This window comes from Bombina bombina, chromosome 1, assembly GCF_027579735.1.
Source record: "Bombina bombina isolate aBomBom1 chromosome 1, aBomBom1.pri, whole genome shotgun sequence".
Classification (NCBI taxonomy): domain Eukaryota; kingdom Metazoa; phylum Chordata; class Amphibia; order Anura; family Bombinatoridae; genus Bombina; species Bombina bombina.
This window is the reverse complement of record NC_069499.1, coordinates 340,111,591-340,125,316: the sequence shown is the minus strand read 5'-3', so window position 1 is coordinate 340,125,316 and position 13,726 is coordinate 340,111,591. Positions and strand designations below refer to the sequence as shown.

Genomic DNA, 13,726 nt, shown 5'->3' with positions numbered 1-13,726 from the left:
ATAGAACTGTGCATTTAACCCCTGCATAAAGTCAGCTTCAGCAATGCATACTGGGAGCTCGCTGAAAAAAAATGCTATGTAGTTACCAATTACCAGCTAGCTCCCAGTACTGCAGGATATCTGCCTATTATTTTTAAAGAATACCAAGAGAACAAATCAAATTTGATAATAGAAATTATTAAATGAATCCTAAAATGACATGCTCTATCCAAATCATACAAATGTAAATGTTCACTTTCCTATTCCTTTTATTACATATATAAAGACCCTGCAATGCTGTGGGATCCGCCACCTGTCCAGCTTTAAAGGGCAGGTGGCCCACATCACCTGCTGGGAACCAGTGGCAGGGAGCAGAGGGAGGCCACAGAGTAACCTGTGCGCACAGAGCGTCTTGAAAGGCCGCTCCACCCCAGAGCGGGGAGGGGGGAAGAGAGTAGAAAAAAATTGTTCCACCCCTGGTCGAGAGCAAACTATTCTGGTGCTTACACAAAGATTAAAAAATATTTTGTAAATCTAAATGTAGCCACCATTCATCAAGCCCTATCCAGGTGCTGAACCAAAAATGGGATGGCTCCTAAGCTTACATTCCTGCTTTTTCAGATGATTTGAGTGGGGGTAATTGTTTGTTCACATGTGGATAGCTGAAGCTACCTTTTCCACAGAATGTATCCTAATGTGTAACAGTATTAGTAGTAAACGCTTACACATATACAGTGTACACAGTGTTTATTTAGAATTTGACTGATAGAAGCTTATAAAGCAGGGTAATTTGAGCTTCCAGATGTATTTATTGATAGTAATATTTTTTTTAATTCAAGAACTTGTCTTAGAGGTACAATAAACGCAGACGTTATCTATCATGCACAATCAAGGTGCTGGGTCACAGTGACATAATAATAATGTGTCATGCCAAGTGTTCAGACAAAATGAACCATACTTATGTGACTATTTCAAACATCCACATGCCAGAAAATAGCAGAAGTATGGAAATATGGTCAGGTTTAAAAATATAAATTGAAGTGATATCAGGATTAAATGGCGCTGACTAAAGCTTCTGAAATGGACATTGTAATCAGAAAATAAGATGTTGTTACACTTGAATGTAAAAAGGGACACACTGTAAAATGTGCTTCCCCTTAAAGGGACACTGAATCCAAAAAAAATTTTTCGCGATTCAGATAGAGCATGCAATCTGAATCATCTTTGTAATTTATTCCTATTATCAAATTTTCTTCATTCTCTATGTATCTTTATTTGAAATGCCGGCCCATTTTTGGTGAACTACCTGGGTTGTTCTTGCTGATTGATGGATAAATTCATCCACCAATAAAAAAGTGCTGTCCAGAGTATCAAACCAAAAAAAATGTTTAGATGCCTTCTTTTTTTCAAATAAAGATAGCAAGAGAACAAAGAAAATTTGATAATAGGAGTAAATTAGAAAGTTAATTAAAATTGCATGCTCTCTTCTTTGCCTATCTTCAAGCAAGACACCTTGCACTTAAATTAGTAAATGATTTTGGATGGGATTGGTCTCTGGGTATACTTGAGAACTGGATATTATTAGTTAAAAATGGCCGGTCATCAATTTCATATATATATCAAAAATTGACTTCCTCTAAAGGCCCAGAAATAGTAGAAAAAATTCAGACTAAATGGATAGCAACTCTCCCGGAAAACTCAGTGGTCCTTCCTGTAGTAACCTCATCAATACAAGCAATCTCGAGTGCCACATTTTCTGCCACTTGGCGGGAGGCACATGTTAAGCTATTACATATGACGTACTTCTCGCCAGAGAAGGGAGTTAAATGTCGAAGTCGTAGTTTTAACAAATGCCCAAAATGCTCATACCCTTCGGCAAATCTCATTCATATGTTCTGGTATTGCCCAACAATTAGGAATTGCTGGCTAAAAGCGCAATACTGGCTTACCAACCTGATGGGCATCACTCCACTGAAGCTATCCCCTGCAAATATAGTTTTCCCCACGGGGGACTTAGGCCTTCCCCAGGAGAAATTTAAACTCGTAGTTTTGGTAATCCTAGCAATGAGGTATTTAATTTTGAAGAAGTGGAACTCGAGAGCAGTCCCGAGCATTGTAGAGATAAAAAACTGTTTGAAGAAACAGTGTATTATGGAACAATTAGACACTAACTTACAGAACGACCAGGATGTAAGAAGTTTTTTCTCCAAATGGTCAAATTTCATTAAAATCTTACCTCCTAGCGAGATTGATCACCTGATCTATCCATTCAGAGATACAGAATTGGTTCTTCTGGGAGTTTGGTAAACTCCCCGCAGCCAATAAAGGGCTACCAACTTTTTAATTTCTTTTTTTTCCTTTTTTTTTTTTTTTCTCTTTCTTCCCTACACACTGGAAGGATGCTATCTAAGATTTATTGATGTAAGATCATTATAACAATTGATATAAAATCTGGGGAAGATTAGAGGAAGGGGGAGGGGAAAGGGGAAAAAAACAAGAAAAAGCAGCATCAGGTGGTATGTTCAAAGTATATAGTTGAATAATTCACCTAACTGTAATAACCCATGGTTTTATTACTGTCTATTTATGATGTGGCCCTGGTGTTTTAAGGGCTGGTTATGCTTGCAGGGTTTTTTCTTTTCTTATGTATTTTCTTTGCTTTTGTTGGATTGATCTTATGTTTTGTTAAATACCCCTGATGCTTAATAAAAATAAAAAAGTAAAAAAAAAAAATTGCATGCTCTATCTGAATCACGAAAGAAAAAATGTGGGTTCAGTGTCCCTTTAACATTCTGAATGTGGAGTGAGCAGTGTATTTTTTTTTGGCAAATTTCAAAATCCTTCCATTTCTCTGTCCCTCTATAATGTGACAGCCATCAGCATATCACATATATGTATACAGGGAACTCACAGTAAGAGTTGGTGCCTCAGAAAGTGTGCATATAAAAAGACAGAACAATTCGATAACAGAAGAAAACTGGAAAGAATTTTTTTTTTATTGCATGCCCTATCTGAATCACAAAAATATAATTCTGACTTTAGTGTCCATTTGTATGACATAGATCATCCTATAACCCACAAAACTATCCACAAAGCTGTGAGGAGTTAAAAGACAGGAAAATATTTTTTACATGGAAACGGCTTAAAGGGCCATTATAGTAAAAATATGACACTGTTAGATCATGTCATTTTCTGACTATCAACCCTGCATTTGGGGGTTGAACACACAGTAGAAATACCTCTGAAAACTCTCCGAGCATTGCTGGTCCAGAGTCACAAACGCAGCTGATCCAATCAGCAGTGCTAGTTGCACGACTTAGATGTGGAACTAGGGCTGCTGATTGCATCAGTAACATTTTCCCCTCAGCACCAGCAGTGCTCCACAAGTCCCGAGTAGGGTTTCCACCTCAGCCATGTTTTCCTGGACACTTATGAGTTATACATGCTGCAGGGTGTTCATGCTCCTACCTGCACACCCTGCAGCATGTATAACTCATAAGTGTCCCGGAAAACATGAGGTGGCAAACCTACTCCAGAGCAGTATTTCTACTATGTGTTTAACCCCTTTGCAAGAGTTAAACACACAGTAGTCTAGGATTTATAGTATTAAAATGAATCTCCAATGCAGTGTTTCCCAACCACGCTCCTCAAATACCCCCAACAGTCCTGGTTTTCATTATAGCTGAACCAGTGCACAGGTGAAGTAATCAGGTGATCAGTAACCAACCTGGTCTCATCCATCAGCAACATGTAACTATTTCAGTGGAAGACGTATAAATGTTTTAACCCTTTCCTGCCGATGTTAAAGTTAGACAAATTGAAATCACGCGATCGTGCACACGATTGCAAGAATTCAATGATTCTATTGGGTCTGGGGGGCATCCTTATAACCCTAGGAACGCCCTACAGACGGCAATCAAATCCAGGAAGCGCAGTAGGCTTCAGGACAGCCGTTGGCTATGACGTTCTATTCCGTCATAACGGCTCTAAAGCCCAGTGTAATTATGACGGAATAGAACGGCATAACAGTGTTAAAAGGTTAAAATTGGTTTGGGACATAAATTTGCAGTTTTTTATTTATTTTTGTGCTCGGAGGGGGGCGTTTTTCAAACTTCAGTGATTGTCTGCTATGAAAATAGTATTGCGCTGCACATATACACTTGTAATTTAGAACTTGCTTTTTTCTCATCTTATTTCTATAAGTATTATAGGGAGAAAAGGCTTTAGCTACAAACGCCATACATGCCAGTAATATAGAGGATACATATAGAAAAAAGGATAACATCAGCAATGTGTAAGGGAGGTGGAATACAAACAAATAACATAAAACATTGAGATCATAGTATGTTGCAGCGCTCGGCTGTTCACTACTGAGTTAGATCCAGAGAACAGGGGAAATGGAGCCTCAGTGCAAGCAAAACATCTCACACCTCCCTGCGTGGGCAATAACAATGCCGACTTCCACCCCACCCACACACACTCCCCTGCCCGGACTTCCACCCACGTACAGCACAGTCAGCAAGCCACAAACATAACAGCAGCTATTGTAAATACAGTGACAGTGCAAGGTTCCCCACCAGCTCCACTAGTTATCAAACGGTGAATGTATAATACAAGCTGTATGTATGTGACCCCATATGAGAGAGCTTGCTCACTTACACCAAGTACAATTAACAATCTCTTCCATGTGCTGTGCACACAGACTGTACATAGAAACAGGGGATTCAACAGTTAATCAGAACAGCTTGGTCTGTTACATTTGTTATGTTCAGCTGTATCTTCTGTTCAGGATAACCTAATGTGCACAATCTTTTTATATGAACATTTTCTGAGACACCAGCTCCTAATGAGCATGTGCAAGATTCTCATATAAAATTCAAACTAAGTGCTTTGCATTGTCTCTTTATTATGCATTTATTGATTATGCTAATATACTGTGTTTAGTGGTCCTTTAATTATTCAAAGTACATTAAAAACATTGTAATATTCCGAATAAAAATAAAAGTTTAAAAAAAAAAAAATCATTGTAATGTGTATTTCATTTTAACAGTAATGGAAAACCAATGTATGTGAACACCCTACACCCAACAGCATCAAGGTATCATGTGGCAAGTTTAGGAAAAGCACACACACAGTCCTCCGTATTCAGGTTCACACCTACCCTTTAAATAAGAGCCAGAGACAATATAAAAGGTCTGGATTAAAAAGGACATTAAAGGGACACTGAACCCAAATTTTTTCTTTTGTGATTCAGATAGAGCATGCAATTTTAAGCAACTTTCTAATTTACTCCTATTATCATTTTTCTTCATTCTCTTGGTATCTTTATTTGAAAAGCAAGAATGTAAGTTTAGATGCCGGCCCATTTTTGATGAACAACCTGGGTTGTCCTTGCTGATTGGACAGCACCAATAAAAAAAAAGTGCTGTCCAGCGTTCTAAACCAAAAATTGGCTGGCTCCTTAGCTTAGATGGCTTCTTTTTCAAATAAAGATAGCAAGAGAACAAAGAAACATTTATAATAGGAGTTGCTTAAAATTGCATGCTCTATCTGAATCACAAAATAAAAAAATTGGGTTCAGTGTCCCTTTAAAAAAAAAAAAATCCTTGAAATGTTTAATTATATAGTAAATAAAAATTACAATGTCCATTTATCGTTTAATTAATTTTGCCTTTTTTGTGTGTAATTTATATCAGAAAATTGTAGTTTTTCTACTTTCCCAGAAAGGCTGCATCACATTCCCTGGATTTAATAAACACATTGGTATGTGCACAAGCTTGTTCATAAACACATTGGTATGTGCACGAGCTTGTTTTTTTTTTCTGCCTCTAATTGGCCACAGCAAAGGAGACAAGAAACTGTCCAATAAGCTTTTCAGGGACCATGGACTATAAATTAATGCAAAATTTGCTAACAAAATGACAGTTTTAAATGTAATTGAAACATTTCTTTTGTATGCAGAAATTTGCAATGCAGTGAATAATGCCTGATATTAATGTAAAGGATATTTTCATGCCTTGAATCCATTTTAGAAACTGTAATTTAGTATATAAAAAAAAAATTATGTTGATTCCCTGCTTATGAAAACAAAGTTGCTGCTATAGTTGTACTGTTTTTGCATAATAAATATGTATTTAACCTCTTAAGGACATATGATGGAATTTTTCCGTCATAAAACAATTGAGCAAACTGAAAGCTGTGTCCTTAAAGGGTTAAAAGGGACATGATACCCAAATGTTGCACTTGAAAGTGATGAAATAGCTGACTAGAAAATATCCCCTCAACCACTCTAAGTAAAAAAGGAATATATTTTACCTAAAAATGTCCTAAGTATTCACACCCCACTATAAAGAGACTGTAAGCAGCCAATCAGTATGCTAGTTCTAGGACTTGTAAGGGGGTGTGCATCTGGTATGTGCAGGCACAGTCATGTTATTTTCCTATTCAGTTTAAGGAAAATTACAATTATATCTCACAAGATTTCAGTGGAATCTTGTGGAAATTACAGCAAAGCAAAACATGCACTGCTGATGCTGATTGCCAATTGTTTTATTTTTTAACTTGCAGCTGGACAGCAGCTGAAGTATAACTGTTCACATATCACTTACTCTGGTGAGCCGAAGAAATTTTGAGGTAAAATATTTTCCCTTTAACACAGAGATGCTCAGGTGATATTTTCAGGTCAGCTTTTTACAGTTATGTTGCCTCACTTTAAAGTGATTTAGCATATGAGTATTATGTCCCTTTAACCACTTGCAGAGCAGCAGTGCACTACTCATTCTTAGCTGAACACTTCTAGTGAGCCAATGGCAAGAGACATATGTCTGTAGCCACCAATCACCAACTTGCATCCAGTAGTGTCTTGCTGCTCCTGAGTCTACCAAGGTAAGATTTCAACAAAGAATAACATGAGAATGAAGCAAATTTGATAACAATAAGTAAATTAAAACTTTTTAAAATTGCATGCTCTATCAGAACTGTGGACATTTATTTTGATATTCATGTCCCCTTTATTAGAAGCTGCATATATTTAGCCATTTTAGAAAACAATATATAAAACTAACATAGCCACACAAAATCACAGCAATTAATCGCTATTAAGTAAAGGAACAAAAACGTTACATCCTGTAGCAATAGCAAAAACTAGAACACTGCTGTGAACCTGTTAAAGGAGGAACAAAGATTCAGCTTATACACACCTGGGCACAATAAAAACATTATTTTATTATGCAGGATATATAGCCACAATATGAGAAAGATTGCTTAAAATGCTATCACGTTGAGAGGAATTATAAGTGACAAATGCGGCAAGAAACAGAGTCGTGGCTTTTAGATACACACCCTTCTGCATCATAGGGACTGTGCCAGGGCATTTTCCAAGACATCAGGGTCAGTCTTCTAAGTGCTGAGAGGGCTAGGTTAATCAAGTGCTGATTGCCCTGCCATATGTAGAAATGTTTTAGCCCACTGGTTACCAAAGCACACTCTTGTTTGCCAGTAACACACATATACACTCGGTATTATTTACTGCCTATACACTATTATACTATACACTACTAAGGGATAGTCACTCACATAGATATAAAAAAAAAGTGATAAAAATGTTAAAGGCGCCTAAAAAAAAAAAAATGTGCTAGGGCCACAAATATAATCAATTATGTAGCAATGTGTATATACAAATCCACCAATAGATAACAATATATATATATAACTATTGTTACTATATCAGATGAATGACCTTTTGTGATAAAGTGTCCAATATAATACTGTGATAATATCATTAGATGGGTATTTTTGGACCCCTTAATAAAAAAAATGTAATCCTTTTAAAAAAGAAAAATAGTGAAAGATTATATGTGCCAATTAAAATATAAAATATTTTTTCCAATATATAGAAACAATTATACGTGATCACTGTGATGTAGTGATATAACAGTCCTGTTCGAACCCACAAGAAATTGATATATAAAATCAGAGGACTTATCCACTCTTAAGGACATAACATAGATATATAATCAAGAAATGACAAGTATATAACAACCAAAAAAAGTTCAAAACTGCTGATTTATACCATCTACTGCTCTGTGAGAAACTTCAGTTAAAGGAACAGTAAATACAGTAGAGAGGCCAGAAACAAATTCTGTAGTCTACCTTTTCTAAATGTTTCAACTAAACCATGAGCAAACATTTGTATTCAGCATTCATTATAGAAACAAATAAAATTTCCACATGCGATCAAGAAGCATCTGAACTCTGCCTCCCCCGTCTCTTCCACTATTGCTCCTCCTAACCTCCCTCCCTTGTCCTGTCCCATACTTTTACATTCATGGGCTCCACCCCAGAACTTTGGCTCATAATGTGATTTATCTGCAGTAAATGGGTGCCATTCACAGTATGGGTGGGCTTATGGGTTCTGTATCCATACTGTAACTGGCACCCATACTGTGACTGCAGCTGGCATTCATAAACACACCTATACAGTCCATACTGTAACTGGCAACCATAACCACACCCATGCTGTAACTGGCACCCATACTGTGACTATACCTGGCACCCATAAACACACCCATACTGTGACTGCCAACCATAAGCACGCCCATACTGTAACTGACACCCATATTGTGACTGGCAACCATAAGCACGCCCATACTGTAACTGACACACATACTGTGACTGGCAACCATAAGCACGCCCATACTGTAACTGACACACATACTGTGACTGGCAACCATAAGCACGCCCATATTGTAACTGACACACATACTGTGACTGGCAACCATAAGCACGCCCATACTGTAACTGACACACATACTGTGACTGGCAACCATAAGCACGCCCATACTGTAACTGACACACATACTGTGACTGGCAACCATAAGCACGCCCATACTGTAACTGACACACATACTGTGACTGGCAACCATAAGCACGCCCATACTGTAACTGACACACATACTGTGACTGGCAACCATAAGCACGCCCATACTGTAACTGACACACATACTGTGACTGGCAACCATAAGCACGCCCATACTGTAACTGACACACATACTGTGACTGGCAACCATAAGCACGCCCATACTGTAACTGACACACATACTGTGACTGGCAACCATAAGCACGCCCATACTGTAACTGAGACCCATTTACCTTTGAGATTTCACATTACAAGGTAAGGTTCTGCAGCAGAGTCCAGGATGGAGGAAGAATGTAAATGTATTGGCAGAACAAGGAAGGAAGGTTAGTAGGAGGGGCGGAGTTCTGATGATTGTTGAGAAAACCAAATTTGACACAACACCGGATTTATTAGTGTCAAATCGCAATAAACAAATATCTGGATTTGCACTGATATTTGTGTGTTGCACGTTTACACTATTAAATCCAGCACTGAAAATAACCATATGCTTCAAATTGCCTAAACCAGCTATTGGATTTGCAGCATTTTGAAAACCTAAGTTACAAAATTTGCTTTAGGGCCTCTCTCTCTGTAGGGCAGGTAAAAAATGTTTTTGTTTTTTAAAAAAAATAAAAACCAAGAGGAGTTAAATGTCCCTTAAACAGAAATAAAGCAAAATGAACACCTGTCAATGATATGACAAGGAAACATGAGACTAGTCTGAAGCACAAGACCATATTGTTGTGCATTTAAAATCAGCCCAATATGCAGAGCTTGAATCTATAATGGGAGATAAAAGCCAAATTTGAACATTTCATCAGCAGGTCCTAAGCATACAAGATTGCCAGAGAATCACTTTAAAGCAGAATAGTTGCAAACATGTCACAGAATCCGTTGGGATACAGACCGCATTGATGTATCTGCCTGAGAACTGCAAAACTAATTTGTTTCAAAACTCCTCTGCACTGGAATGTTCCAAAGTCTACCAAAATAACCATTAACTTATCAGATTTGGACTGCAATTAAGAACTATATTGCAATTAAGAGAAATACTTTTGTTCTTTTCCGTTATAGCTCTATTTTATCTGAATAATTCCCCTCTATTTTAAGAGCTATGGAACAATGGTTCCTTAGATAACAATATGTTGCTATGGAGATGTACATACAGTAACATTATAAACCATGGTCTGTGTAATTCAGCTTCAGTTTTCATTGGAAATATGGTTTTAATCTGGTCAAGTTTGGATTTTGAACTGCCTCATTTACCCTAGACCTATGTGATGTTTATTTTATAATGTCATTTATTCCAATGCCCCTATGTCCATATACATTGTCAGCAAGCTGCACTTCATTATACATTTTTACATTGTATTTCTTATAGGCATATAAAGAGGTTAAACTCATGCTCATGAGCCCCAATGCATTGTGACTCTTCAGCAGGGTATGGCCTAGAAGCCAATCAGTAGGGGCATATGCATGTTGCCTCCAATCAGTGATAATATCCTGGTTTGGAAGTGTTGGTGTTTCACAAACCTTTGTTTTGTAATAAATTGATATAATGAATTAGAGAAATCTATTTTTACATTAGAATGTCAATATAACTTGTAAGATCTTCAACACAGTTTATAGGGTTTAGTTTGTGTTTAAAGGATTGTTAACAAAAGTGCTGTAGTTTTGAAGTGAAGTTAAAAACATTGTTTTAACACGTTCTGAAGACTGCTTACTTATAGTAAACCAGGTGATACAGAAGAAGGGTGAAAAAATCTGCACCTAGACCAGAACTACCCCAGTACCTGCTGTAAAGGTTCACATTATTTAATCTACAAGAATAATGACATCTGTACTACCCTGCAACTTCTGGATATCGATGGTTAAAAAAATGCTGCTTTACTATGAAGGTTCAGAAGATATATACTTCAACCTAAAACAGACCACAAGCTAATACCATAATCATTTCTATTATCCATTTAATCACTATTCGTATGTAGGGGAAACAAATCTGTCCTTTCTCCTGAAAGTGAATTTTTACAAGGTAATATAAATTCCAAATCTTCATGAAAAATATTCACTTGTAATTACCTCATTTGTATTTCTATATATTTGCATATGAATAGCTGCATAAGTTCAACTCCAAGAGATATTTAGTTGCAAAAATGAATAGTTTATGGTATATCTATATATACTGCACAGCAATTCCTACACAAGTTTCAATATGGTTTAAAGATTAGAGTTGGCCTGATGTTAGTTATTAATTACCAACTATTAATATCAAGGTATAACCAAATTAACGTTTAAAATAACATATTCCAGATAACAAGTTACAGATAAAATCTATATAAATTACATTATGTAATATATATTGCTGGTGATTTCCACGAGTAATGAAACAGGATTTCAAACAAGACCTTGCTAATTTTATCAAATCGATCAGTATTAATTTAGACCTGATGAAAAGATGGAAATGTAAAATGTTTTTCTGTTAAAACACATTGGTAGTCCAATAAAGGTTGTCACTGGGTATTGTATTATCGTGACATCTGAAAACGTATTACAACATCAGTCAGTGTGTGTGAGAGAGTGTGTGTGTAAGAACACTTGCGTTTTAAAAGGAGTTCTCACACAGTACACTGACAACATGGGACTGACATTCCTGACTGAAGAGCTACAAAATCTGAGGGTAGGAATCTCAAGAATTCCCCTTGAATCCCCAATGACCTGTGAGATTTACGGATAATTTGGGTGAATGGATGCTAATGAGTAAAAATTGTAGCTAAATGTCAACACAGTTTTGTATAGAAATCATGTTTTAATTACACTGGGCTCTCTGATAGTTCTGGAAGGAAAGGGCTATCCTATTCCACACTAGTGGTAGTTCTTGAGTACGCAGTGACAGCTCACATTCTAACACCAGATCACTCCTCCATTTGAACATTTATCACGATCACGGCTCTCAATCTTAAAATCAATAAAAACGCACAGGTACTGCAATCAGCAAGTCAAGTACTTGCAGTCTGCACGATATACACATTCCAATCGATCTCAGGGGGCAGTGTATAGGATCACTATCCCATCTTATCTGACACATTCCCCAAAGTGCCCCGCCCCCTACAAGCAATCTGTCAATGCTCCCCCACCCTTCCTTCAAAATTAACCCTTGCAAAAATAAGGCATGGGGCATTTAAAACTAACCCCAGCGAGTCTGATCTGACACCAGTAAGAAGTGTTTCCTAAAATTATATATAAAAAAAAAAAATTAAAGGTCCCAGTAAACTGTAGCAAACATCCCTATAAATCTTGTAGTTGTGAAAGTGCAGATCACTGATGTTTATGTTAGCATTATGTGATCCTTGGGAATTTGGGGTGAACCTATCCCTCAGTGCTATGAGCTCTAGAATGTTGGGGTGCGTTCTAGTTATATGGGGTGAAGTCCCAGGATACAGGGAGTCATTACTTACCCTTTTCTTGCAAAGGCGTATTCACATCCTCTCTGCTGACCTGGGTGAATATGGACGGATTGTCCATTACACCTCCGGAGAGCTCTGGGCTGCCGCCGTTTCCACGACTTTTACTTCTTTCTTGCTCTCGGTTTTAGATTTGTTGAAGAAATTAGGGAAGAAGGGGAAGAAGTTAAAGGGACTGGGGGGCATGGGAAAACAGGTGGAGAAAAGGGTGACAGGAGAAGAAAAAAAAAAGAAAAAACAAAAAAGGGGAGATTGCTGGGAAACTTTGTCACAACATGGAGTTCCTCTCCGCACAATTTCTGATACAAACATGGAACCCATGGGCGGTTTCAAGGGGCCCCGTTAAAGCGGCGATACCGCCTTCTCCCTGTGGGGGCGCCCAGCGTTGGCTGGATGTTGTGTGACTGGCACAACAGACTGTTGGTGTTAGAGCTTCGTCGTTTTGAACTAAACACTATACACTGTTATGTGGCTTTATAGGTGAGCAGTGACTATACACAGGACTGTAATGTAACGCTGTGCAACCTTCTCCTTCAGTACGGAGTTATCTGCCTTAAAAAAACCGTGAACGTTCTCTTCTCGCTTATTTGTTTGTATGTTGCATTGAATCAGAGGAATACGTTCTCTCTAAAGTAGTAAAGCAAAGTCAGTTTAATTGTGATAGCCTTACACACTGTAAAATGATATCACTTATCAGAAGTGGATTACAAGTAGGGTTGCCAGCTGTCTTTAAAAAAAACACCGGACAGCCAGCAGATAGGGGAGGGGGGGGGGGAGTTCCTTGCAGTAAAAAAATACAAAAACGCACGAATATTATTTTTTATTTTATTCTTCCACATATTGTTAATTATAAGGTTTGTACAATTTATATTAAGTCCTCAAACCCTCCTGTTCAATTTTTTTTTCTAAAGCATCATTAGAATTGGGCTGTTCTTATCTACAAACTTCATAAACATAAAAAACCTGTACTTTTCCCATTCTGGGTATGATTTTTGTACCTGAATAGTATCTGTTGGAACAATGTAAACTATTGCACTGAGAATGACAACTACTGCAAGTGAAACCAATAACTGAAATATGTGTATACAGTATATACGTGTGTGTGTGTGTATGTGTATATATATATATATATATATATATAATATATATATATATATATATATATATATATATATATATATATATACATACACACACACACAACACACAGAGAAACATTGCACTCACTAGCAAACTCACAGCTAAGATTTAAAAGCAAAAATGGCAAGGTTAGTTACCGCATCTGGCCAAATGGGACAAGCCCAGGTACCACGTCAAGGTCCTATTATGCGGTAACTAACCTTGCCATTTTTGCTTTTAAATCTTAGCTGTGAGCTTTCTAGTAAGTGCA

General features: G+C 37.3%; 1 protein-coding gene across 1 annotated transcript in view; it reads right to left on the bottom strand.

The window, feature by feature from the left end:
* CTDSP1 (CTD small phosphatase 1) overlaps positions 1 to 12,686 on the bottom strand; it is a 110,973-nt gene extending 98,287 nt beyond the window's left edge. The window contains exon 1 of the mRNA XM_053698132.1: positions 12,331 to 12,686. Within this exon, the coding sequence (XP_053554107.1) occupies positions 12,331 to 12,397 (67 nt within the window). The 5' untranslated portion in view covers positions 12,398 to 12,686. The remainder of the gene's footprint in view (positions 1 to 12,330) is intronic.
* Between the last annotated feature and the right edge of the window lie 1,040 nt (positions 12,687 to 13,726).